Source organism: Leopardus geoffroyi, chromosome D3, assembly GCF_018350155.1.
Source record: "Leopardus geoffroyi isolate Oge1 chromosome D3, O.geoffroyi_Oge1_pat1.0, whole genome shotgun sequence".
Taxonomy (NCBI): Eukaryota; Metazoa; Chordata; class Mammalia; order Carnivora; family Felidae; genus Leopardus; species Leopardus geoffroyi.
The window spans coordinates 6,895,230-6,922,825 of NC_059339.1; the positions used below are offsets into that span (position 1 = coordinate 6,895,230).

Here is a 27,596-nt window from a genome sequence, read left to right on the forward strand (position 1 = left end):
CGGGCTTTGAGGGCGGCGCTTCCGGTCGGCGGAGCCTGGCGGGCAGAGCGGCGGCGGTGGCTGAAACGCGGGGATGGCGGGCGCCGGGAGCGAAGCCCGGTTCGCCGGGCTGTCGCTGGTGCAGCTCAACGAGCTGCTGGAGGACGAGGGGCAGCTGACGGAAATGGTGCAGAAGATGGAGGAGGTGGGCCGAGCCGGGGCGCGCGGTGGCGGCGGGGCCTCGAGAGGGGCGCGCGGGGCCGGGGGCCCTCGGCGGGCTGGAGGTGGCCCGAGGCGCCGGCGATCGCGGTGCCTCTAGCTGGGGTTGGGGAGACCAAGACTGGGGCTGAGCGGGGGGGAAGCCCCCTGAGACCGGGCTCGGGGGCTGAGCGGGCTCGAGGCGAGGCTGTGAGGCGCCGAGGCTGGGAATGAAGCCCGGATTCGAGAGCCTGGAACGGGCATTTGGGGACCTCGGGGGCTGGGGCTGGGGCTGGGTCGGGTGGGACGAGGAGAGAATAGGGGGATGGGATTAGGGTGGAGAAGGTAGGGGGGATTGCAGTGGAGGATTGGGGGGTGACAGACCGGACTGAGTCACCCAGGGGTTGGGCGGGGGTGGGGGGGGGGGCTTGAGGAGAGGGTCGAGCGGTACAGGCGGACTGAGGAAGTAACTGGAGTCTTCGAATAGGTTTTCAGGGGCTAGGTGGACGAGCTGGACGAGAGTCCTAGGGTTTGCTATTTCCAGGGTGAGTTTGTAGGGGCCTGGGTGTCTGTAGCTGACTCTGGGCGGTCGTACTGAAATGGACTTTAGCCTTGGGCAGGGTCTGTGAGGTTGAGGGGCACGAGGCCCCGGACTTGGCCACGTTAGGGTTGGAGGGGTCTGTGTATGTGAGCGTTCCCACGACGGTTAGAGGGGCCCTGTTGGGGCTGCCTTCATTTGGAAGAGGTCTTAGTAGGGCCATCCTAGGGGCTTCTCCCTGGTCTTGGGGTGGGAGCAGGAATCCCTTTCCCCGTAAAGTTGCCCCCTTTTGTGGAAGAAGGGAATCTGGGAATCTGGTGGCTTTGCGTCACCTTGGGGCAAAGTGAGAATTCCTGGTGCTGTTTTGGGGGAGAAGATAAGCCAGGGATGGGGGGACTGGTGGCCAGTCCGCACACGTCTTCCATAGTTGAGGGCCTGCCCAGCCTCTGGGAGGCATATGCCCACTGTGTTCCTGGTTGTGTCACTCTGTCTCTTGTGACCTGCTTTGCTCTCTGCGGTAACTGACTTCACGCTTGCATTTGCGCTGTGAATTGTCTCTTCTCTTCCCAACCCTTTTGGGCTCTTTTCTCTGAGCCGCCCGTCCTCCGGGCCTGGGGTCTCCTCCAGGCAGGTGGACCCAGGCTGATCCCAGCTCTCCCCAGCCCGTTTACCACTCCTGCCTCTTTGTCTCCAAAGTCTGAGCCTTCCCACGCCTACAGGGCTGAACCTCTGCCCCAGAAGCCTGAGTGGGGGCTCTTGGCTCTCTTTCCGAAGAGGGATTGTTCAGCCCTGAGCCAGCTTCCTTAAAAGGGGGCTTGTGTGGAGGTTGCACATTCAAAATCACTGGAAAACCCTCAACAGATTATTGTCCTGAGCTACAGAGAGGCCACTGTAGTGAGATGGTATCAGTCTTTCCATTAATACACCCCTTGTATTCACGGGCTTTGTAACTTGGCACATAGCACGTTGCTCCGAGATGCAGTTTCCCTCATTTGTCGTCTCCATGTGGCACTTTCCATCTCCGAGAATAATAAGTGACAAAATCCATCTTTCTTGACTGAAAGAGTCTCATGTCTCTAAAGAAATAAAATCTTTGCTTAGTTTCTCTGCTTTTCAGTTGCCGGGAGACCTTTTGTTGTTATGTCGGCAGGCATCCTTGTGCTTTAATGATAAAATGACAGGTATTTTTTCCTGACGTGTGATCCCACCTACAAGTTATTTTGCTGTACGACTGTTCTGTTTGTTAGAACAGGATACTGTATTTATATTGATGTAGTTATACCGATTCTATTCTACAGTAATAGAAATAAGCTGCTTTTTAGTGGAGGGAAGATTGTGGGAAGAGGTGATTCTCTCAAGTCTGAGGCTATTAGGGACAGCTTGTTTCCTCTACCTAAGAAACTGGAGATTATTACATGAAGGGAAAGGCAGATAAATCTAGCAGAACTTTTTTTTTTTTTTTTTTTTAGCGAAGGTGACCGTCATACCAGAGTCCCCTATGCAAATGCTGACGACTGACGTACTTGATTAGGCCACATAATTCAAGTTAAATTACTCAGCAGTACTTCAGGGTGTAGTGCTGTTAAAACAAGGAAACCGAATGAGAAGACCAAAATACCCTAGCCAGGCAGCTCAACGAGCAATAGTCACACTTAGCAAATCCTGTTCCCCCAGTCACATGTGGAATGTTTCTGTAGGAATGGGTATAACATGAACAAATAAAATTGTGGCCATGGTCCTTTGACTCAGCTGTTAATGTTAGGCATTGGTTTATTTCGGGATAGTTGGGAGACACAGGAGAAAATATTCTGTCAACTGTCCACTCTCAACCAGGTGGAACTTTCAGACTTTGGACTCCTACACTCCAGGCCGGACTTGGCCATTTCGCAGCTGTGTGATTTCAGGGAAGTTAATCCACCTCTCTGAGCATCTGTTAGAGAAGGCTAACATGATGTTTATTTCATAGAGTTGATACGGGGATTATGTGAGATAGTGCGTGTTAACACAGCGTGTAATTAGTGCTCAATAAAGAGGAATTGCAATTACTAATAATCACCTAGTTCTTTTTAGGAAGTTTACTGCCAGTCATCAATACCAGGCCATCCTGACAAGTTCATAGCGTCTTATTTCAAGAATGTTAAGTAAATTTTTATTTACCATTAGCTTAAGAAACATCTTCTCTTTCTGTGGTCCAAATGATTATGTATCTCAGCAGGTCCGAGGATGAGATTGTAAACGGAACAGGCCTTTCCCAGCATAGAATCTCTTAATCTGAACCAAAGGCCTTTTTTTTTAAATTGGCAGAAGGAAGTGTTTTAAATTGTAGAGTAAGACTTCTTCAAGCCTGAGGGGATATTTTGTGGCGGCTGGAAAGCGTGGCTAGGTTTTGAAGGCATTCACTGTTAGGTTTAAATACAGCCGTGTATTCTGCTTCACTTACATTGTTTTAATTGTGGTGTGTGAGCTTTAGTGCAGCTCAAGACATTGAAATCGTGCTGGAGCTGGAACTGTTCTCTTTTTCGTGCCCCCGTGTTTCTCTTTTCCTGTTGGTCCCGTCCACTGTGCAGTTCCCTAAATGCAGTACCCTCCCTGGTGATCTTTGCTCTTTGCTTTCGCTGTGGGCTAACGTTTCATATGCACACATTTTATTTTTATTTAAAGTTATTTTTACATGGCAATGGAATGCGCCTTCTTCTATCCGTCCACATTAACCCTGGTGGACTTACTGGGCACTCCCTTAAAAGGAACTGTCGCTTAGGGGATTAGGCAGCTAAACTGCACGTCTTGGGTCCTGTCTCCCCCTGTGCTTCTGGAGGGAATGTCGGTTGGTTGGTTGTTGCTAACGGATAATTCCACCCAACTAAGGATTCAAATTCAGGATCTCTGCTCCTTTGGCAAGTGAGAGTGCCCACATGCAGAAACACCGAGGGTCTGAAAAACAGATTGTTTTGTGGAAAGAGTCTGGTCTGGGAGACGCTGTTTCCCTAAGGCGTGTTCTAGTGTGATTGGTTTGGGGCTGCAGAGCTACTGCGTGAATCATAATGGCTCATTGAAACGTACTGACCTTGCTTTAAACCCAGGGACTGTTTCCTCAACACCAGCTGAGTGCTGGTGGGACTGGTTTTCCGAAGTTAAAGTTTAAACGCTTTGAGAGTCTGCTAACTGGAGTTTGTTTCTGCTCACTTTGTGCAGTCATTGCGTATGCAGAGGCTTCAAACTTCTAGGTTTCAGTATTCTCTTCTGTGGACTTACTGTTTTAACTCTCGAGTAAAAACTTACTGTGCCTGGGAATATTTCCTGAAATTCAGTTTTATCTGATTTTATTTTTTTTGAGTTTATTTATTTGTTTTGAGAGAGAGAGAGAGAGAGAGAGAAAAGGAGACAGAATCCCAAGCAGTCTCCATGCTGTCAGTGCGGAGCCCGACATAAGGCTCGAACCACGAACTGAGAGATCATGACCTGAGCCAAAACCAAGAGTTGGACGCTTAACCGACTGAGCCACCCAGGCACCCCTGATTTTATTTTTTAAGGAGGAATTAAGATTCATGAAAAGGGGTGCCTGGCTGGCCCAAGTCAGTAGAGCATGTGACTCTTGATGTCGGGGTCATGAATTCAAGTCCCACGTTGGGCATAGAGCTTACGTACATAATTTTTTTTTTTTTTTTGGTAATGTAAGGAGCATAGCTGAGACTTGTGTGACCTTATTTCAGTTACTTAAACTCTCTGTGCTTTGGTTCCTCCACTGTAAAGTGAGGGTGGTCACCACACCTGCCTTTGAGGGTTCTTGTGAGGCTCAGTGGAGAATAGCAGGTGAAGGCAGGGAGTACTTTGGCACAGAGGGGGCTTCAATAGAGGCTAGCCCCCTCTCGTAAGAGATTTTCAGAATTGTTAGACTGGCTGGCTAGGTGAAATCTGATCACTTGCTCTCTACTTGCATTGATTAAAAGTGTGGTGGGTGTGGTATAGTACAGAACCGCCTTTCGATACAACCCGCGGACCTTTGGCAAGTACTCTTGCCTTCCCAGTTGCAGTTTCCTCCTTGAAAACAAAGGGGGTGACAGCAGTAACCTACTTCATAGGGTTTGGGTGGATTAAATGTGATAAGTACATAGGATGCTTACTCTGGTACCTAGCACAGTGAGCACTCGGGAAATTGTTATTATTGGCTAGTATTGCTAAAACTAAAAGGCATCATATCCTGGCTGCCGTTTCAAGAAGATTCCATTTCAGTTTCACAGCTATGGAGCACTAACTGTGCAAGATGTTTTAAGGATGGAAACACGAATAGGGCGTAAACCCCGTATTATAATTTGGGGAAGAAACCACGCACACAGACCTTTACAGCCCAAGAGCGAGTGAGAGGTAGAGAGTTCGAGTTTGGGAAGGCGAGCAACGTGTGGAGGATGGGTGGTGGCGCTGGCTGTGCAGCAGTGTGGACGTACTTCACCGTGGCTCTTGAAAATGGCATCTTCTTATGTATATTTTATCACAATTTTTTTTTTAATTTTTTTTTTTTCAGCATTTATTTATTTTGGGGACAGAGAGAGACAGAGCATGAACGGGGGAGGGGCAGAGAGAGAGGGAGACACAGAATCGGAAACAGGCTCCAGGCTCTGAGCCATCAGCCCAGAGCCCGACGCGGGGCTCAAACTCCCGGACCGCGAGATCGTGACCTGGCTGAAGTCGGACGCTTAACCGACTGCGCCACCCAGGCGCCCCGTATCACAATTTTTTAAAAATAGAGAATAAGGAGGCTGCGTGTGAATTGTAAATGACCTCGAAGGTCAGATGAAGAGAGGCTCTCTGGCGAGATTAGTTGGGTCCTAGTGCAACAGATGGACTTTGATAGGTGGGTAAGAGTTAAGGAGGTAAAGGACCAGATACAATAATGCCTCTGAAAGGGTTTAGAGTAACGTAAGGCACATGTGTCTACCTGCCACGCGGCTTCGGAAGTAAACACTGTCAACCCAGTGAAAAGCCCTCTTTGTGCTGCATCCTGGGCCCGACACCCACTCCACCCCCAGCCACTGCCTTGAATGAGATATTTATTCTGAGTAGGATTTTGAGAGCTAAGCATGGGCAGTCAGGAAGAAGTGACAGCGAGGGTGCAGTCCCAGAGCAGGAAAGCATGGGACAGGCTTTCTGACTGGCGGGTTACCAGCTACTTGAGCCGGATCAGATCTGCGCATGAGCAGGGAAGTGACGGGCAGTGATGGGGAGGGCGGCTGGTGTGCCGTGTGTGCGCGGAAGGCCGTGAGTTTGGTAGCGGTGAGTTTCCGTGACTTTCTGGAGCGGAAGAACAGTATCATCAGAAGTACTCTTCAGTACGGTTAAGCTGGCCGCAGAGTAGGGGCCGCGTGGGTGCGGGAAGGTTCAGGAACGGCCAGGGTGGAAGTGGAAACCCAGGTGAGGAGAAGCTGGGGTTTCAGCTGGGTTTCTGGGAGCGGGGTCTCCAGCCTCCTCAGCTTTGCCTTCCACATGCTCGCCCTGCCTCCTGCATCACGGGCACACGGTATCTTTGGGGACCTCTTCTGTGGTACTTGTCACACATTTTGTAAGTCATTCACTTCCTGTGGCCCCATTTTGTCACTTTTGTCTTTGTGTCCTTGGCACGTAGGTACTGCTGAGTGCAGTTCACTGGCTTCAAGTTGGAGATGAGTAAGAGTGGGGGGGAGGGGAGAGGGCTCACCCAGACCCTGCCTGCCAGCCCAAGAGTGAGGGACCGGGTGGGGGGAGGCGGGCAGGTGGAAACCCGGTTCCGGAGCTCAGGGGACCAGTCAGCTGAGATACAAGTCTGGGGGCCAGCTTCCTTCAAGAAGAAAATAAAAGTTTGAAAGGCCGCTAGGAGTAATTCGTGGGCTGGGAGGAAGAAAGAGGTACCATCGAAGCACAGGGAGAGACGAGTCTGGTATTTTCCAGACAAGTGGACGTCCTGTCACAGCGCTTGACCTGTATCAGACTGGTCGAAAGAGGAACCTGGATTTAGACCGAACTGTTGGAGCATCATGTTGTCCTGTCCACGACCGATGTGCCCTTGAGCTAAGCCAACTTTGTTGTTTATAGAAGGTCCTGACTTCTGATGGTTCGGATTATGACCGTTTGACTTCGTGATGGTGCAAAGCGCAAAAATGATACACATTCAGTAGAAACCGCGCTTGGAATTTTGGATTTGTCTTGTCCCAGGTTAGCAATCAGCGGTCCCATCCTCTCGTGATGATGCTGGGTAGTGGCCGCGGTCAGCCATGCGGTCAGGAGGGTCGACAGAGCTGAACGCGGACAGCCACCTGCACCAGTGTCTGCTCCATTTGTCACTTTCAGTACAGTTAGTCAATGACATGAGATAGTCAACACCTCGTTATAAAATGGGCTTGGTGTGGGGGCATATCTGGTTGGCTTAGGCGGTAGAGCATGGGACTCTTAATCTCAGGGTTGTGAGTTCAAGCCCCATGTTGGGCATGGAGCCTAGTTACAATGAAAAAAAAAATCTGTGGTAGAGGAGTTTGCCCAATTGGAGGCTTATGTCCGTGTTCTGAGCATCTAAGGTGGGCCAGGCTAAGCTATGATGTTTGCTAGGTTAGGTGTACTAAATACATTTTTGACTTAGGGATGTTTAAAAAAAATTTTTTTTTAATGTTTTCGTTTTTGAGAGAGACCGAGCATGAGCGGGGGAGGGGCAGAGAGAGAGGGAGACACAGAATCCGAAGCAGCCTCCAAATCCGAGCCGTCTGCCTGGAGCCCAATGCGGGGCTCGAACCCCCCAACTATGAGATCACAAAGTTGGATGCTTAACCAGGCACCTCTTTAGGATGGTTTTTTGGGACGTAACCCCATTGTAAATGAAGATCTGTATTTGGCTTTTATCACCGTATTTGTAGCGGAATGTTTGCTGTGGGGATGAGCCCCGTAGGTGTGCAGTTCAGGGTTTTCTGTAACGACTCCTGTGTCAGCCACTGTTGATGTATGTAATGGCTGGCTCTCAGAACGTGCCGAGACAGGAGTTCTGGTTGGCTTACTTCCTCCCTCTGCTCTATGGGGTTTTTGGATTCCACAAAAACTACCTTATTCAAGAAAAACTTATCTTACCCAGTGGTAGGCAAAGGAAAGTCCTTTGCAGAATTTCTTCCTAGGGAAGAATGCAAGCGGAGAGGAAGATGTAGCTTTGTTGTCATGGGTTATGTTGCAGTATGTCAAGAGAAAGAAAGCTTTTGAAATCGTTTCTCATGGAATTAGGAGGAATATTGTCCACTACTGTGCCAAAGCGTTCTTGTCAAAAGCAGATACTTGAGTAGCTCGTTCTGTTACAGGCAGTGTCATAGTTAATGTTTCTTCCAAATTAGATCTTTCATTATCACCAGAGGTGGAGCCACCAGGAGTGGCACCTGGAGGTTATGTCCATATCCGATGCCTGGTGCCCCGGTTGGCAGAGGGACAGAGGAAGTGCCAATTAGTGTTTGCCATCAGACAGCAGCTTTCATTAGCGTGAACACGGCTGAGGTCGAGCAAGGTTATTCATTACTTAACTTTTATGGAGCACTTTGGGGATATGAAACCACGTAGTTTTCATCTTCTAGGATTGCGCAGGTACACAAAAGTCAGTTACAGATGTCGGAGGTGTGAAACAGCGGTGGTGGGGACGCCCTAGCGGGAGGGGACGCAGCAAGCCTCTGCGGGGCTGGGGGAGATCCACGGAGAATGTTTCCTTGAGATGACTAATGTGCTGTGATTCGGAGGAGGAGTTAACCAGGTAACGAGGGAGAAGGGCTTCCAGCCGTGGGGGTGGACAGCAGGAACCTACACAGGAAAAGCCTAGAGAGAGAGGTGCAAAGGGATATTCTAGCCTTGCCGGAGGGATGAGGGTGGGGCTTGGTGGGGGAAGAGGCCAGAGAGGCAGGCAGAGACCAGATGGCTTGATCCTCTCGGCAGAGGGAGCCACCTGGGAGTGCTGTGTTCACAGTTGTGACTTAAATGGGTGGTTCAGCCAGCCCCAGGGGTTGGGGGATGGATTTGAGGAGATGAGACCAGAAAGCAGGGAGATCCGTCGGAAGCCTGGAAAAGATGCTTGATTAAAAAAAGATCTTCGGGCAGCCGAAATCGCTGACTTGGAAGCTCACACCAGGCTCCTCGCAGGGCTTGTTGAGTCTTGTCTCGTACACCGTTCAGATGGAGACACGCCAGGTCGTATGGTTTGTGTGTCCGTGGCAGATTTTCAAAGGGTGTAGGGAAAGACGAACAGAGCCAGTAACACCGTCCGGAAATAAATGATAGAGAAAGAGGAAGCAAAAGTGATAAAAAGCTTCACAAAAAATGTAAGGTCAGCCCCTAGGCATAGTGGTTAAAGGTGGGATTTGGAAGACACCTGGTGACTCAGTCAGTTGAGCATCCGATTCTCAATTTCTGCTCACCCAAGTCACAATCCAGGGTCTTGGGATCCGAGCCCACTCGCTCTTTCTTTAAAAAAAAAAAAAAAAAAAAAAAAGATGGGGTTTGGGTTCCTGGGAAACCCTGGGCACCATTACCCTTTCTAAATATCAGTTTCCTTATCTTTAAAATGGGCATATTATAACAATGGCCTGACAGGTCGTTCTGAAGGCTAAACAAGGTGATGATCGTAAACTGATGAACAGGGCGCCATGGCAGTAATGGAAATAACGGCAGTTTTAATAAAGTGGTCGGGGCTGTTTGGTTTAGGGTTGCATTTCCCTTAGTTGTCCTGGGGCCCTGCTTCTGTCAGTGGTGATTACATTAAAAGGATCTCCATGGTAAATAAGTTTGGGAAACCAGTGGTTAAAAGGGATTTTTCTTGTTTTGCCTTGTTTGGTTCTTACTGTTAAGGCAGGGCGTGTGGTAAAGCTCCAGAGGGCGGACAGTGAGCGTGTCCCGTTCTTACTTGGTCCCAGAACTCGTGGGACTAGCTTCCCTGGGGCATGCTTTGGCAAATGCTTATTCAGGGGATAAACGTGCCATCTGCTTCCATCGCCCATGGGTACTGGTGTTTCACAGACAGCATGGTAGTTACTTGATATTCATGATGCCAGTTCTTGGTCATCAAAGGCTGCCCTGCATTCACATACTCCGTTTAAGAACACGGGGATATATAGTATTTCATTTGTTTTGAGTATATGGTATTTCAGTTTCGGATTCCAACTAATCTTTAAAAATATTTTTACATGTTTATTAGAGAAAAATTCAGAAATGAAGAAAAACATAATCACATGTGATACCAGCACCCAGACATAAACCCTTATTAACATTTTATGGGTTTGTTTGGTTTTTTTCATGTTTTTCCCCCACTGGGATCATTCTGTATATAGAGGGTGTGTGTGTGTGTGTGTGTGTGTGTGTGTGTGTGTGTGTGTGTGTGTGTGTGTGTTAACCTAAAGTTATGCTCTGGGCATTTTCTTATTTTTATGTCATTTTTTCTTTTTAAGTAATCTCTTCACCCAGTGTGGGGCTTGAATTTATGACTTTGAGATCGAGAGTCACATGTTCTACCAACTGAGCCATCTAGGTGCCCTGATTTTCTTATTTTCTATCAGAATATTCTTATATGGGGGCGTCTGGGTGGCTCAGTTGGTTAATCCTCTGACTCTTGGTTTCGGCTCAGGTCATGATCTCACCGTTCATGAGTTCGAGCCCTACATTGGGCTCTGTGCTGGCAGCATGGGGTCTGCTTGGGATCCTCTCTCTCCTGCTCAGGTGTGTGTTCTCTCTAAATAAGTAAATAAGTACATCCATCCATACATACATAAAACAAAAAGAAAATATTCTTATATGGCAGTATTTTTAGTGGCTGCATGATCTTTTATAACTTATGATAAATATCATTTTTGTGACCATTCCCTCATTGGATATTTCATTGCTATCATAAATTGTATTGAAATTAACATCTTTAAATTTAAATCTATTAAAACATAAAAAAAAAATTTATTTTTATTTTTTTAATTTTTTTTTTTTTTTTTTTAACGTTTATTCATTTTTGAGACAGAGACAAAGCATGAACGGGGGAGGGTCAGGGAGAGGGAGACACAGAATCTGAAACAGGCTCCAGGCTCTGAGCTGTCAGCACAGAGCCCGATGCGGGGCTCGAACTCACAGACTGCGAGATGATGACCTGAGCCGAAGTCGGCCGCTTAACCGACTGAGCCACCCAGGCACCCCCCAAAAAATTTTAAAATGATTAAGTCTTAAGTATCTAGTCAGGTTTTTTGTTTTGTTTTGCTTTTAGTTAGAACATCAAATTCCCTACACCAGATAAAGTTGCAGGTATTTTTTGTTATGAATATAAGTAGAATAATTTAGGGGTAACTGATTATTCTTTGACTAATCCCTTTCTCTACCCACAGACTAAAAGTATCCCACTATTAGAATAGCATTTTCTCATAAGAAGATGAATAATTTAAATCATGTGACCGTAAATTGTATCCATTAAACTGAATTCATGAGTCAGGGGTTGGAAAGTTTATGTCATGATGTATTTCAAATGTAAAAGCAAATTTGTCAAAAATGTAGTCTTCACATAATTCAGGATCCACCTGGTTAGGTGTTTTCTTATTTTGCATCTGTGTAAAGACTGTCCTAGAAAATTCTCCTACATGCACTTCTTGTAAATTGGGGGTAAAAGGAAATAGAAAAGAGGAAGAAGAAAAAACAAAACAAAACCCTGTGCTCTTACTAAACAAACGATTGCTTTGGTGGTTTGTCCTGGCCAGGAACTGCTAATAAGAAAAGCAGAGTTTATAAATTTTCTCTCTTCCATAAGGCTCTTTCTTTTTGAGGGAGGAGTGATCTGGATTTAAAAATCACAGCAGAAGCTATTAATGGACCTCCCTCCACTTCACCAGAGTGCTCCAGTAATTGGCGATTCCCACCATCGGATACAGCGATTGACGACACCACCCCTATGTTCGTGATCAGGTTTCTGGACATTTCTGCTCCCAGTGCGGTTGAGTCCAGGACCTGGCCATTCTGGTTTCTTTGTTACAGTAATTAACTTATTTCATTAAAATACTGTGGCAAAAGCTGTAAGCGAAAGGACTGTGAGGGAAAACTACCTGGAGGGAAAACTGAGCTGCTTGCTTTGGAAAGAGTTCATAGAAGGTGGTGTGCTAGAAACAGACTTGTTAGCCAGTGAGGTGTGTTTCAGGCTGGGGGGAAAACAGAAGAATTCCAGGATTCTGCTCTCAGCTCACTTGTCCAGTGTCTTGAAACCCTCCCCATCACAGGATGTGGTCTGGATGAAAAAGAACTTTTGGAACTTGAGCTAGTGGACCCTTTATCTAAGAAAAGACCTTTGCCTTACATGAAGAAATGGACGGATGTATACCTTTAAACTTTTGTGTGTTTAGTGATTTATTGCTTTAACTGAACTGCTCAGCTGACCAGCTAATTGGTTCTGATAATGTGGAGTGAGGGCTTCTCAATAGCTTCCCTGACTCACCTGCTGAGACTCTGATTCCATAGGATCAAGTGTAACAAGCCCTTTGAGGAGACTAGGGACAAAAGCAGTTAATGTTGTGATCAGTTTGGGGGTCCTGTCCTGCCTTCTGTTCCTCCCTCCTCTCCCTGGAGTCCTCAGGAATTGTAAGGTCAGTGATATGCTAGGAAAGTAACATTTTCTAACACGTGAGAGTTGTCACAACCCATCACACCTATTATATTTATTATTGGCATCATTATCCACAAAGTGGGATTTCCCCCCGCCCCCGCAAATATTAGGAAGGACTCTTCCAAGGGGTAGGGGGAAACAAAGCACCCTGGTACCTCGAGAACTAGAAGATTATCAAATTGTGTTTCTTTGAGACCATTTAATTCTTCTCTGGGACTAGTCCATTTATTTTCAAACGTAGTAGCTCTTTGCATGTCTGTGGTTAGTTGCACTTAAAGTGAATGTCATACCGATTTCTAAGGTGCGAGCCAGCTCCCAGCTCCGTGTGGGAAGGAATCGTTCGTCTATATCCCATTGCCTGCTACTTTGAGTGCAGCAAGTTTCATCTCAACAAGGATTTTGAGATCTTGAATCAAAAATAGCAATCTTTATTAATCTAATATGCTGTCTCTGTTGAGTGGGTTGTTTTGGGGGAACATTTGATAAGCATCTGGTAAATTTCTTTTCCGTGTGGGCTGTCGCCTTGGAGACACACAACCCACGAGGTGGTTATATTTTAGAACAGTTTCATAATGCTCGACAGTTCTTTCACTGTATTTTTGAGTTTTCAGATCTTTAATTTTGTGAACATGTTAAGCAGTCCAACTCTGCAGCTGTTAAGTTTTTTTATTTTTTCATTTTGGGGTTGAATTAAGCCACCTCTGCAGCACACCTCTGGGATATTGTGGGCTTGGATTGCAGGCTTCCCTGAAAGCCTGCATTTAGTGGGAAGACTGCAGAAAGAGGAATTTGTCACTGGCAAGGTCTTCACTGAATGGAAGATGAATTTGGGCTTTCTAATAGCTGTTGATATTAAACCCTAGGCTTAAATTGCATGTGACCTTGGTGATACTTGTCCTAAAATTAATCGGTGAGCTAGATCAAGATATTGTACTCAATAAAAGGAGAGATTAACCTGGCTGAATACGTGCCAACCTTTTGGTCGTCTGATCCATAAGCTTGTGTATTTAGAGTCTGAAGGCAGTCTAATGTTTTCTACTGGTAGGAAGGTACAGGAGCTGAGATTTATTTTGTTCTTCGTCTTTATATTATGGACAGCTTTCAATTTAATTTTATCTGGAGAGGAAAATATAAAAATCGAAACGAATTTCCCACCAAAAGCAGCCAGCATTTCTTCAAGAAGGGCTGGTCCAGATCAGGGGCACCAAATGTGCAGATGGGTCTGGGACCCCTTGTTCTACAGGAGGGCTGGGCGGGGGGGGGGGGGGGGGGGGGGGAGTGGGGGCGGCTGGCAGTCCTCTGGGGTATGTCAGCTTGAGACCCAGCCCGAAGTGTCTCCCACCAGCCATGGACACTTTGATCATCAGGAAGATTACAAACTGCAATTGATTGAAACACACAAAAAATACAAATCCTGGGGGCGCCTGGGTGGCTCAGTGGGTTGGGCGTCTGATTCTTTTCTTTTCTTTTTTAAATTCAAGCTAGTTAACATACAGTGTAGTCTTGGTTTCAGGGGTAGAACCCAGTGATTAATCTCTTACCTATTGACACCCAGTGCTCATCCTGAAAAGTGCCTTAATCCCTTAATGCCTGTCACCCATTTACCACCCCCCAACCCCCCATAACCCTTAGTTTGTTCTCTGTGCTTGAGAGTCTCTTATTGGGGTGCCTGGGTGGCTCAGTCGGTTGCGTGTCTGACTTTGGCTCAGGTCATGGTCTCACAGTTTGTGGGTTCAAGCCTTGCGTTGGGCTCTGCGCTGACAGCTTGGAGCCTGGAGCCTGCTTGGGATTCTGCGTCTCCCTCTCTCTCTGCCTCTCTCCCACTTGGGCTCTGTCTGTCCTTTTCTCTCTCAAAAATAAATAAAAACAAAAAGAGTCCCTTAGGGTTTGTCTCTCTCTCTCTGTTTTTGTCTTGTTTTTCCTTCCCTTCCTCATGTTCATCTGTTGCATTTCTCAAATTCCACATACAGGTGAAATCATACGATATGTCTTTGACTTATTTCGTTTAGCATAATACCCTCCAGTTCCATCCACAGTGTTGTAAATGACAAGATTTCATTTTTTTTCATCGCCAAGTAGTAATCCATTGTGTATATACACCACATCTTCATTTATTTATTTATTATTTATTTATTATTTAAAAAAATTTTTTTTAACGTTTATTTATTTTTGAGACAGGGAGAGACACAGCATGAATGGGGGAGGGTCAGAGAGAGGGAGACACAGAATCTGAAACAGGCTCCAGGCTCTGAGCTGTCAGCACAGAGCCTGACGCGGGGCTTGAACTCACGGACTGTGAGATCATGACCTGAGCCGAAGCCGGATGCCTAACCGACTGAGCCACCCAGGCGCCCCATACACCACATCTTCTTAATCCATTCATCCGTCAATGGACATTTGAGCTCTTTCCATACTTTCGCTATTGTTGATAGTGCTGCCATAAACACTGGGGTGCATGTACCCCTTCAAATCACCAGTTTTTGGAAAAGAATTTGGATAAATTTCTAGTGTAAATTGCTGGGTTGTAGGATAGTTCTATTTTTAATTTTCATACTGTTTTCCAGAGTGGCTGCACCAGTTTGCATTCCCACCAGCGGTGCCAAAAGGTTCTCCTTTCTCCATGTCCTCGCCAATATTTGTTGTTTCCTGCGTTGTTTATTTTAGCCATTCTGGTAGTTGTGAGGTGGTATCTCCTTGTGGTTTTGATTTGTATTTCCCTGATGATGAGTGAGGTTGAGCATCTTGGGTGGGCGTCCGACTCTTGATTTCAACTTAGGTCATGATCTCACAGTTCGTGAATCTGAGCCCCGTGTGTCGGGCTCTGCACTGACCTTGTGGCACTTCCTTGGGATTCTCTCTTCCTTCTCTGCCCCTCCCCTGCTCTCTCTCTGTCTCTGCCCCCCCCCCCCCCCAATAAACAAGCTTAAAAAAAATAAATCTGTTACATAATGATCGTGCTCCCCCAAAAAGCTTTTTAGTCATTTTCAGAGGTTGCTTGGGCATTAATTCAGTCTTGTCAAAGTTGGGCTTAAAGCAGGGGTGGGGGATGGTGGAAACAGTTATAAACGATTTCAGATACTCAGCCAGACAAGGCAGAAGCTCATTATAAGAGGAATTCAAGCCAACACATGCAGAAGTTGAAATTAGAATATTGTTAATTTTAGTAAGAGTGCTTAAATTAGAATATTGTTAATTTTAGTAAGGGTGATGATGGCATTGTAGTTAAGTTGTAAAGTTCTTCCCCATTAAAGATACATATTAAAGCTTTTAAGGGTGAAATGGTAGGATGCCTGAAATTTACTTTAAAATACTTCAGGGGGGGCGCCTGGGTGGCGCAGTCGGTTAAGCGTCCGACTTCAGCCAGGTCACGATCTCGCGGTCCGTGAGTTCGAGCCCCGCGTCGGGCTCTGGGCTGATGGCTCAGAGCCTGGAGCCTGTTTCCGTTTCTGTGTCTCCCTCTCTCTCTGCCCCTCCCCTGTTCATGCTCTGTCTCTCTCTGTCCCAAAAATAAATAAACGTTGGAAAAAAAAATTTTTTTTAATACTTCAGGGGAAGAAGAAACTTCAGGAAAAAAAAGTGAGGAATATCTCGAAGCAGGATTGACAAATGTCACTAATTGTTGAACCCTGGAGAATGTGCACGGATTCTTTATTCTCTCTCTCCTTTTCCTTTGTGTTTGAAAATATCCTCGGTAAAAAGTAAACAATAATAGAAATCTAGATGACTCCTGGTACTTGAAAATGGAGAAATGATAGACCAGTTCTATGCAGTGGACAGATGCTGCGGCATAATTCAGGGCATAATCCTGTAGAAAACACACTTGGGAGACAGAATATCCTGACCCTTAACCTCATGGCTCTGCAGTTACTGACCCTCTCAAGACTCTGGTGGTCTCTTAAACCTCCCTGAGATGGTATTTCTTCCCCGAGTAAAATGGGGGCAAATCCCCCCCCACCCCAGTTGGAGGATTAAATGGAGATAATGCATGGAGAGAAGGTGGCACGATGCCAAGCGAGCAGTAAGTGCTCCATAAATGTTAGTAAGTACTGTTGAAACATGCAGGGTGCTGACAGAGTGGTTTTCACATCACCAGTATCTTCAAGTTCACCTATATTGGGATTTTTTTTTTTTCTTTTTCCGCTCTTAAGCCTTCTTTTTTTTCAACGTTTATATTTTTTATTTTTTTGCGACAGAGAGAGACAGAGCATGAACGGGGGAGGGGCAGAGAGAGAGGGAGACACAGAATCGGAAACAGGCTCCAGGCTCTGACCCATCAGCCCAGAGCCCGACGCGGGGCTCGAACTCCCGGACCGCGAGATCGTGACCTGGCTGAAGTCGGATGCTTAACCGACTGCGCCACCCAGGCGCCCCTTAAGCCTTCTTATTTGAAGAGCAACTATGGTCTCTGTTCAGGGCTGCAGTACAAGGGGCCTGGCGCCCCCTGAAGTTGGGCAGTGTGATACTCACAAGGCCTGCCTACACTTGGGGTCATGGGGACAGACTGTTCTGGTTACTGTCTCCCCAGAACCCCTCAATAGAGGTGCTTCATAAGTATATCTTGAATGAATGAATGAACGAACGAACCACTCAACCAACAAACCAGCCATCGTGTTGGAGCATTTCGTTGTGGCTGTTAAGAGCTATACTCGAGGTACTGAAGTTTGAGTGTTTTTTAAAAATAGACATGTAAATTCTAGTCTGACACTGGCCCCCCCCCTCACATTCTGACATGCTGTCCAAGAGGAAGAGGGCTGAATCTCAGCTGAAGAGGAAGGAGTTGTGTGAAGCCTGTCTGTCTCTAACATGTCTCCATGTGTGTTGTGTATCTCTCTGCAGTGAGGGGTGGTTTTGCTTCAGAGCAATCTGAGGTTTTCCACTGTACCCTATAGAAGTGTCTGCTTTGGAAAACATCCACTGAAAACTCAAAACTTTGACCTCATGCTGGCTGGCAGGGCACTAGCAGTCTCCCGTCCTCATTCCGGTGCCTCTCGTTCGTGACCATTGCGTATGTCACCCAGAGGGGAGTTTATATCTGTTTTCTTCTAAACTGACTTTATTTTCTACCACACTTACCAACCCAAATTAAGAAATAATGGTCAGGGGCACCTGGGTGGCTCAGTCGGTTAAGTATCTGACTCCTGATTTCAGCTCAGGTCATGATCTCATGGTTTGTGGGATCGAACCTCTGTGCTCAGCACAGAGCCTGCTTGGGATTCATCCTCTCTCCCTCCCTCCCCCTCCCTCCCCCTTTCACTTTCTCAAAATAATAATAGCATGCATTTGAGGTAGCACGTGCGTGCTACAAGAGAACTTCATGTATTATGTGAGCATCGCAAGAGATAAAGGGGTCTTTACATTTCTTCCTGAACAAAGCATGTATAAAATACCTTGTTTTCTTTGTGTGTGTGCGCGTGCGCGTGTGTGGGGTTGATGGTCCTTTTTAAAAATTTTTTATTATTGAAGTATAGCTGACACATCATGTCATGTCAGTTTCCAGTGTGCCATGTAGTGATTTGACACTTGTGATGGCCAGTGAATAATTTATATGATTAGCACAGTCCCCGTCTGTCCCCATACCACGTTGTTACGATATTGTTGACTCTGTTCTCTATGCTGTATTTCTCATCTCCGTGACTGACTTATTTTATAACTGGAAGTTTGTATCTCCTAATCCCCTTCCCCTAGTCTTGAAACAGCTTAATTTTCTAGAGCCTCTGCTCTTCCAGTTCTCATATCTAACAGGCTGTATTAAATTAACCCTTTTTTGTAAACTTATATATGCTTGTAGTAAATCAAGCACTATGTCCAAGTAGAAAGAGGAAAGTTAAAAACATTCGCAGGTTGCTGTTGTCAATTTAGGGTGAACATCCTTTCAGGCGGCTCTTGGGTAGACAGATGGGCAGAAAGAGATGTATAAATGGGGTCCTGCTCTAAAGGCTCCAATCCTGCATCTCACTTCTCGTGGATTATGAGCAGAAAAAGAAACTGAAGTAACACTGAGTACGTACTTAAAAATGTTCCCTTACCGCAGACCGATTATTTCCTGAAAAGATCTCTCTATGGTTAAGAAAAAGGATCGTGAGAACCATCAAGAGGTCGGCAGTAGTGTTTTCAGTTTCAGGTGTCTAGGCCCCTGCGAGCATTCTCCGAGTTCCGGTTCAGATTCAGCCACAGGCGCTGAGGCTGGAGTCAGTCTTACGGGACCTGGAGAGCTGGGCCATGTGTGGTCCAGAGTGACTGCCACTTGGGCCTGCTAAGCGTGGTGTGCACGTCCCCATGGGGAGGGCCCCTGGGCCTGTTCTGGCCAGCTCTCCCTGTTCTCCTCTGCTTTGCAAATGATGGAACAGGACTGGCCGTTTCCCCTCCCGTTTTCAGTTGGTGCGGTGGAAAGGAATACTAAGGAGGAAAGCGTCTTTTTCGGGATCTAATGCAGCATCAGAGGTGTGTTCCGGGAGGCACAGAAGTGTTGGAATCCAGGCCGTTGTCCCCACCACCACTGTCCACTGGAGAGTGCTGTAGGTGTGCCCTGGGTGACCACTTAGAACTTACCAGTACTTCCTGATGTAAAAACAGCTGAATCCCCAAAGGATATACAAAATCACAAGCTGTTTTTGGTGGCTGTCAGTCGCCGTCGCAGCTTTAGTTGGCTCTTTCGGTGGCTGGTAGCTTAAACCTCGCCCGTATGCATCCCGTGCAAGCCACCTTTGGGTTATAGCCTGTGCTGCTCTCTTCTGGGACTTTCTAACATGCAGGAGAAGTGATTTCTACCTGATTTAGACCCTAGGAGAGTAAGATTTCTTTAGATCTGCTTTACGCTGAGACGGAAGTGGTGGCACTTAGCTGTATGCTGGAACCCCCGGAGAGCTTGGGAAAACACGCCCGGGCCCCTCCTGGAGGGTTCGGCTGGTCCAGAATTGGTCTGGGCGCTGTACACATCAACACCCCCTCCCTTGGGACTGTCAGGTCCGGCCGAAGTCATGATCCTTCAACGGCACGCTAGAATTACGTGCCTCATTGGACGCCAGTGCCATTCCAGGGGTCCCTTTGCAGACCTGTGCCCACAGCGGTGCCTTGGGTGAAGACGGAAATCCTGCTTCAGCATAAGCCTCCGATCCGGCGTGAGACCCCCAGAGACGCTGTCTCAAAGGACTTCATCAAGGGAGCCTGTCTCCATAAAGGATGTGGGGCATTTGTTGCTTGATGTACACAGCTTTTGCTTTTTTTTTTTTTTTTTTTTAATCCCCTCCATATTTTGTTACCCATCTTATTTGCTGGGCCTGGCCTCAAGAGACTGGCTTTTGGGGGGTGGGAAGGATCTCTGGTGCCGTCAGCAGCCTTGGACTGGTGGCCCACGTGTGCTAGGTGCTTGGCACACTAGAGACGACAGGGTCCCTTCTGTGTTAGTATTCCAGTGGGGGAGGCTGTGAACAGGGAAACGATACTTGCTGACTGCAGCTTGTGGCAGGGAAGAGATGGGTGCTGTGACTGAGGACGTAGCGCCGACCCGGCCTCCCCGTGAGGAGCCGGTGGGAAAAGCAGACCTGAGCTCCAGAGGTGGTGGAAGGAAGGGCTGGGGGTGCTCTTGGAACTGCCCGGGAAGACAGGTGGGGGGACCAGGCCCCCCACCGTAGTCAGGGCATGCTCCATTCCGTTCCATTTGCGTCACCTGGGTTTATGTGACGAAAGAAGTGCTCCTCTCCTCTCTCCGTTCTGCAGACCTAACTCTGGGCCCGGCAGATAATAGTTGCTCAGTAAATGTTTATTGAACAAAGAATTAAGACTGAGTCAGAATGATGGCCAGCGGGCGGGGAGCCAGAGGTCCCTGACCATGGCCTTGAACACCTGCCGGTTCTCAGCTGGCAGATGAGATGGGTTGGGGGGTGGGGTGTAAAGAAACTCCCCAGCGGTTTGTTGACTTACAACTAAACATTGAATCTTGAGGTAACTGTAGATTCACGAGCGGTTGTCAGAAGGAACAGGGGTCCTCTGTGTCCCTCACCCACTCCCCCCAGTGGGAGCACCCATCCCCATGAGCCCCCTTCCCACAGCCATCCCCCAGCCACTCACCTGTCTCCGTCTCTGTGACTCTGGCGTTTCGAAAGTGACATGTACCCCGAATCCTAGAGTGTCCGACCCTTTGGGCTCAGCGTGATTCCCTGGAGCCTCATCCAAATTGCCACGCATGTCAGGCTTTGTCCTTGTTAAGGCTGAATGTTCTGTGGCCTGGACGCTGTGCGCTTTGTGCAGCCACCCACCGCGGAGCGACAGCTGCGTTGCCTTGGGTCCTCGGCTGTTCCAGATAAAGCCATTTTGAACGTTCACGTGCGGGTTTTGTGTGAACATGTTTTCATTTCCCCGGGGCGAATGCCCAGGAGTACAATTTCTGGGTCGTGTCGTCGTTGCATGTTTAGTTTTAAAAGAAATTGCTGAGCTCTTTTCCAGAGTGGCCATACAGTGGTTTGTGTGTGTGTGTTCTTTCCAGTGGCTTAACAATCGAAGGAAAGACTCTTCTACAGGATCGGGATACAACTGCACAGGGCAGGGAGCTGCTGCGTGGCGGGAGGTGGCGGCCCTTCCGGAACCCCGTTTACACCAGGGCCCCAAACACTCCAGCAGCAAGAGATGAGAGTATTGGTGCTGCACTGATTTTGTAGTGTTGAGCTAGAGGCTCAATTTTCTATCTTAATTTAAATTCCATTTTAAGCTGAGAGGAATCTTTAGGGCCCCTGGGTGCAGCTCCTGGGTGCGGGAGATCCGGATTCTGTGTCTGCTGGAGCGAGCCCCCCGGCCCGGGTCCAGGGCTGCTGCTGTGTTCTCTCCCTTCACCTTCACCTTCTCGGAGGGGGTGCACGTGCCTCGCGGAGCTGGACCCTCCGCTGGACCGGCGCCTTGGCTGGGCGTGGCCAGGACGGAGGCAGCCCAGTGGGAAATCTGCACCCAGACTCTCAACAGGAGGGAAGTGCAGAAGTGCGGCGAAAATAGCCTGGGTGGGGTAGCAGCAAATATCAACGGGAAAACGAGATCAGCGGAGTCGTGTCTCAGCAGAGCTGCGAGAAAACAAAAACGCGGCTCGATGGGGAAGGACTCTGCCCTGCGGGAACTTCAACTCCAGACAGGTTGCTGTGGGCAGGTGGCGGTGGCCGAGGCGTGTCACTTGCCAGTCCCAGGGGTGCCCCCTGGGTGTGGGTTTGGGGGTTTCCCTTAAATAACGTGGCTTTGCTAAGTCTTCCTGGAAGCTCTTTATCCTCAGGCCTTCCATCTCCTCATCAGCCCTGGGGTCTGGGCACGTGGGCTTCTCTACCTCCCAAATGGCGCCTTGGCCCAGCTGTGGAGCTGGGGGCTGGGAGGACTCTGGCCTTCCCCTCAGTCAAGGAGGAGCAGGAGGTGGGCGTGGGAGAGAGAACAGGGTGATGGCAAACAGAATTCTTTCCCAGGGGGTGTTGGGCTTTCGTGTTTGATCCCTAAGCCTGACGACTGAGCCTGAATTGACCCCATGCCAGCTGGTCCTCCTCTGTTAAAAGTGATTCTTTAACTTCCGCTGGAGCAGCAGAAACAGGTTTTGAACAAATCTAGCCCTAAATCTTTACAGCTGTTTATTCTTGGAAGCACAATGGCGGCAGTAAGGGATTCCAGTCACAGCACGGCTATTGAAGCAAAAGGCCTTGACAAGTCACAAGACAAAGCCTGTCTGCAAATCGTTGGAAAGGAAGTGGCTTTGCTCTTTAAGAACAGGGAGCTGTGTCCAAACTAGAAACCCAGAGGGGCTGGAGTCCGGGCTGGGAGCGGCCCCGCATGTGGTCCCAGCCTGGTGACCAGCCAGACGGAAGCAGATGTGGTGGCTGCTGAGGGTGGGGCACAGGAACCTCGGGGGACTGGTCCGGGAACTAATACTTGCTTCTCGCCATCCTGTGTTCCTTGCAGACGCAGAATGTTCAGCTTAACAAAGAAATGACGCTCGCCAGCAACCGGAGCCTGGCAGAAGGAAACCTTCTGTACCAGCCTCAGCTGGACGCCCTGAAAGCACGTTTGACCCAGAAATACCAGGAACTCCAGGTTCTCTTTGAAGCCTATCAGATAAAGAAGACCAAATTAGGTAACTTTTTCAGGGTGATCCTCCAAGAATAAAGAGTTGAGGGAAGGACACATTTTCAAGCCGTTCGATTACCAGGAAAGAAGTATTATTCTGGAAAAGTTTCAGATTAAGACCATGGTTAATGCCACAAAGAAAAAGTTTACGTATGGAATCATTTCACCTATTTAGAAAAGAGACTTAACCACTTAAAAATTAATTTTTTAATGTTTATTTTTGAGAGCGTATGATTAGAGGAGGGGCAGAGAGAGGAAGACGAAGAATCTGAAGCAGGCTGGAAGCTCTGACCTGTCAGCACAGAGAGCCTGACACAGGGCTTGAACTCCCACTGTGAGATCATGACCTGAGCTGAATTTGGAGGCTTAACTGAGCCACCCGGTGCCCCGAGACGTAACCACTTTTTAAACAAAATTTCACCTTCTCCAAACAGTGCAGAAAAGGGTAACTTCCTTATTCAACAAACGTTTTATCCTGTGGAGTTAGGTCCTCAAAGATAGTGTTGACAAATATCCATCATGGGAACTTTTTTTTTTAATGTTTATTTTTAAGAGAGAATCAAAAGGTGACCGGGGGAGGGGCAGAGAGTGGGGCTTGAACCCACGAAACTGTGAGATCATGACCTGAGCCAAAGTCAGACACTTAACTGACTGAGCCACCCAGGCACCCCAGGAACATTTCATTAAAAATTTCTTTTTTTGTTAATGTTCATTTTTGAGAGCGAGACAGAGCATGAGCAGGGGAGGGGGAGGGGCACAGAGAGAGCGAGACACAGAATCTGAAATAGGCTCCAGGCTCTGAGCTGTCAGCCCAGAGCCCAATGCGGGGCTCAGACTCATGAACCGCGCGATCACGACCTGAGCCGAAGTCGGACGCTCAACCGACTGAGCCGCCCAGACGCCCCGGAACATTTCATTTTAATGTGCTTACACCGACACTCATTACGAAGAGTGGTAGGAACTCAGTGTCAAGTCCTAGCGCTTGAGGTGGCTTTCGAGGGGGCGGAGATGAAGAAAAGGTTAAAAACGCAGCCCTTCCGTGAGGTGGTGAGACTCGCACTGCCTGCGCAAGTGCAGCAACAGTCTGCTCACCCTCCAGAGCCAGTCCTGGTGACATCCAGCGCTGCCCGGGAGCCCTTCCCTTGCCGGGAGGAGTGTAGATGGGTTAAAACCACCTCGGGGGGAGAGTTGTTGGGCAAAACCTGCCTGAACGCAATGCGTGCTCACTCTGGGACACAGCCTGTCTGCCCCTGGGGCCGCCCCGGCAGCGGCGGACCTTCGTGTCTGTCCACGGGGACGAGAGTGTCCATGTGTGGCTTTATTTGTAGCAGCTGAATTTGGGAGCTGTCTGAATTCCCGTGTCCAGAATGAAGGGAGAGTAAGTTAGGTCCACACGGTGGACACCGGAAGGGGCGGGCGGTGGATGTCAGAGACACGGTGCCGAGTGGGAGGCTCCACGCGTGTGACCTGCGTACGTGAGGCTCCCAGCCAGGCCGAGCTTCCGCAGCGGGGCCGCCTCGGGGCAGGCTCTGGGACTGGGCCCCCGGAGCCTTTGTGGAGGTTCTACGTCCTGATCTGGGTGGTAGGTGGGGCTTATGCGTTTGTAAAAGCCCAGGTCACACGCTTCAGTTACGTGTACCGTGTAAGTTCTCACTCAAACACGCAAAGGAAATCTGCATGGGGTGACGAGTGGTGCGTCATGTTGCTGGGTCAGGGCGCCCTGTGGTCGGGATGGGGACACGGGGGGTGCGGAGGAGGATGAGTGGCGTGGCCCCCAGTTTCCCCCTGCTTTTGTCCTGTGTGCTCCTCCTCTCGGATTTTAAGGCTTTGACTTTGAGCTTCCTGGAAAGCCAGTTCTCGGCGTGCGACTCTCCCAGTGCCTTTCCAGTTAAAGTGCTTGCTCTTTGGCAGGCGGGTGGCAAGGAGTCTGGGGGGGTGTGAGTGGCTGGCTGTCCCTGCTCTCACACCTCTTGCTTCCTGCAGATAAACAGTCGAGCAGCGCTTCCTTGGAGACCCTGTTGGCGCTTCTCCAGGCAGAAGGAGCCAAGATTGAGGAAGACACTGAGGTAGGAGCCAGCTGGTGCCGGGTGGATGGGGGGGGGGCAGTGCCCCGGGGCGTGGTGACCGGGGGGCCAGTTCTTCCAGGGGGCGCGAGTGCCACACCTCCGTGGCCAGGAGAGTCTGGTTCTCAGGCCAGGGGTGCACACCCTACGGGGAGTCTGCGCCACGGCCGCCGGTGGCTCTGAATCGGCGGGCAGGGCAGAGCCTGGGAGATGCGGCCACTCGAGCACCGGAGGCCTGGGCCTCCCTAAGTGATAAGGTGATGAGTCAGGGTCAAAAGTCGTGTCGTGTAGCAAGCTGGGGCGGGTGGCAGGTTGCCAAGTTAGGCTACCGGGGGGGTGGGGGGGAGTAACCCCTGGGTTTCTTGGGTGGGGGCCCGGGTGGGCGTGAGCACGTCTCTGTCCTGCTGCCCCTGTAGGGGGTGTGTCTGTCAGGGCGCAACCAGTGGACGGAAGGGACTCCGGCCGGCTTAGCGGGAAGGGGGCAAGTGGGTAGGGTGGCTTCCTCCGCGCCGGGCGAACCCACAGCTCAGGGCTGCTGAGAGGCCCCCTTGATCTGAGGCTGGCTCTCCCTAAGGCCGTCCAGCTTGTGGGGTGGGGCGGGTGGTCAGGGCCAGCCCACCTCTGTCCCCTTCTCTCTGTGGGAGCTTGGGGGGCTCCTCGGATGTCAGCCAGGGCCCGCCCCGTGGAGCACGTGGTAGATGGGATTGAGGGGGAGGGGTACAGGTGATGGAAGCTGGGTGGGGTGGTGGTGAAGGGAGTTCCTTCCCCAAGGGCTGAACCGTCCTTTAACGAGTTTCTCCTCCTCCTTTCAGAACATGGCAGAGAAGTTTCTCGATGGAGAGCTTCCTCTGGACTCCTTCATCGATGTCTATCAGAGCAAGCGGAAACTGGCCCACACACGAAGAGTGAAAATCGAGAAGCTCCAGGAGCTGGTGCTGAAGGGACAGAGACTGCCACAGGCCTCGGTGCCCGCCCCGCTGCCACCCAGGGTGCCCGAGCCAGTGCCCGCTGTCCCCCTGCCCTACCCTACCTCAGAAGCCAGCGGGCCCCCCTCTGTGCTACCTCGGCGCATCCCCCCACCGCCTCCCCCGGTGCCTGCAGGACGCTTGGCCACACCGTTCACCGCTGCCATGGGCTCAGGACAGGCCTTCCCGTACCCTGGATCGCAGTGTCCTCCCCTGCCCCCCCGCGTGGGCCTCCCCAGCCAGCAAGGATTCTCCGCACAGTTCGTGTCTCCGTACCCGCCCGCTCTCCCCCAGAGACCCCCGCCCCGGCTGCCTCCACACCAGCCGGGCTTCATCCTCCAATGAGCGGCCCCGTCCCTCCGGGGAGCCTGCACCTGCTGGCCAGGGCTCGGCGCACACAGGCTGCGAGGACCGGGGGGCCGTGGCCCTGCGCCAGCGCCCCCGTTTGTAGAACTGTAGGTCAGTGGTAAGTAGACGTAGACCCCGGTTTTGCACCCACGTGGTTGTGCGTGCAGGGCCTCAGCCTGGCATCCCCGCGGCCGCACCGGTTTGTGTTCTCGGTATGATTTCTAAGTCTCATAGTGTTGATGGACTCCTGAGTCTGGGGGGAAAAGCCTCCCTCCCTTCCCACTTAAAATCGTGTTGCTCCCGTCGCAGCTTTATTTAATAAGCTGCGTCATCGTTCCTGCTTTGTGCACAAAAGACAGTGCTGTGTGGCCCTGCCCGCCACTGTCCCTGGTGAGGGTCTGTCAGGTGGGCTTGCCTGGAAGGTGCTTACTGAATCGGTGGGCTGGGGTGGCCAATCGTCCCTCCCCCCGAACCTGGATGCTTCGAAGCCACATGCAGGGTTTGCACTCGGCCCCCTGCCAGGTCCGGAGGCTGGGCACGTTGCAGCCGGGCCGGGGAAGATTGGTCCGAGCCGGACTTTGCACAGCAGACTACGTCCTCGGCTCCTCCTCTCTCCCCCGCCTCGGGCCAGCCCCTGACGGTTTCTACGAAGAAATATTTCCCCCAGTATTTTTACTATGTCTGTAATTTTCCTGTTTTATATTGGGAAAGAAAACTTTTTTGACACAAGACCATTCAGGGAAACTTTATAAAAATGCACATCTTGTTTTGAACAGATTGAGGTGCAGAAGCGAATGCAATTTCCTTTCTCACAAGCAGTGTATGGTCACACCTGTGGGTGCCTGTGCTGTGCCTTAGTTTCCCCTGGTGCCAATGAGGGGCCGTCCATGGCTCCCCCGCAGGCCCACAGGCTGGGCAGGCCGAGGGGTAGCTCTCACTACTGGCTCTGTGTTCCCAGAGGGGCTTGTCCAAGGTCGTCGTGTTGCAGGTGGAAGAATTCTGTCCCGTCTTGAACCAGGATACTCGTAGCCAATATTCTCTGCCTCTGATTGGGCCTCAGGGTCGGAGGGGGACAGAGGGAGTCCGGCAGCATGGCGTCATGCTTTGGAGAAAGCCAGCACCAGGATCGGCAGACGCCCTGGGAACACCCCTGGCTCCTCCTGGCCCTCTGGGCTCTCGCCTGCCCTAGTGACAGACTGGAGGCAGTGCTCAAACGGGGTCTGTCGCAGCAGGCCAGAGGCAAGGCCACCAACCTGTGTCTTCAGTTAGCATATGGTTCTCCTGGACTGTCACAGCCGAATGGGATGGGCGTGCCTGCCATGTTTTGCGAATCTGGAGATCAGGGCCCGCCCCGCCCCGCCCCTCCCCTCCCCAGTACCTCTGCTGCCTACCCCAAGGTCGGTGGGGGGACGCCCACAAGCCCACACGGGGTGGAGCCAAGGGTGTGAGCTCGGTGTTGATGTGGTGAAGGGCTGGCCTCACTCCAGGGCCAGGCCTGAGCTGGGGTTGTAAAGCTGTAGGACCCTTTTTAATAAACAGGATTAACAACAAGTTCTGTCCTTTATTTATCCGGGGATGTTCGTGATGTGTGTGGTTCTAGAGTATCACTGATCAGAATTCCGACCGTGAAGCTGCCTTGTGCGTCGAAGTTAAAAAGCCACCCACCATCCTTGAAGCGTCTGCCTTGACCAAGGTCCCTGGCACGGACAGGATAAAAGGCTCTCCTGTTTCCCACCTCCTGCCCTTCACTCGTGTTCACGAAAAGGTAGTACACTGCTCCTGTGTCAACAGTGTGGCTACACTGCGGCCGTGGT

At 49.9% G+C, this 27,596-nt stretch overlaps 1 protein-coding gene across 2 annotated transcripts; it reads left to right on the forward strand.

Annotated features, from left to right (window-relative positions):
• VPS37B (VPS37B subunit of ESCRT-I) lies at positions 1-27,333 on the forward strand. 2 transcript variants are annotated; one of them, XM_045459548.1, is made up of 4 exons: positions 1-184; positions 22,242-22,413; positions 24,390-24,472; positions 25,282-27,333. In XM_045459548.1, exons 1-4 carry the CDS (start codon positions 74-76, stop codon positions 25,777-25,779), a joined length of 864 nt encoding a protein of 287 aa, XP_045315504.1. In that variant the 5' UTR covers positions 1-73; the 3' UTR covers positions 25,780-27,333. The 2 variants fall into 2 exon arrangements, with proteins under 2 accessions (XP_045315504.1, XP_045315505.1); XM_045459549.1 differs by lacking the exon at positions 1-184 and adding an exon at positions 21,191-21,436.
• Positions 27,334-27,596: the final 263 nt, after the last annotated feature.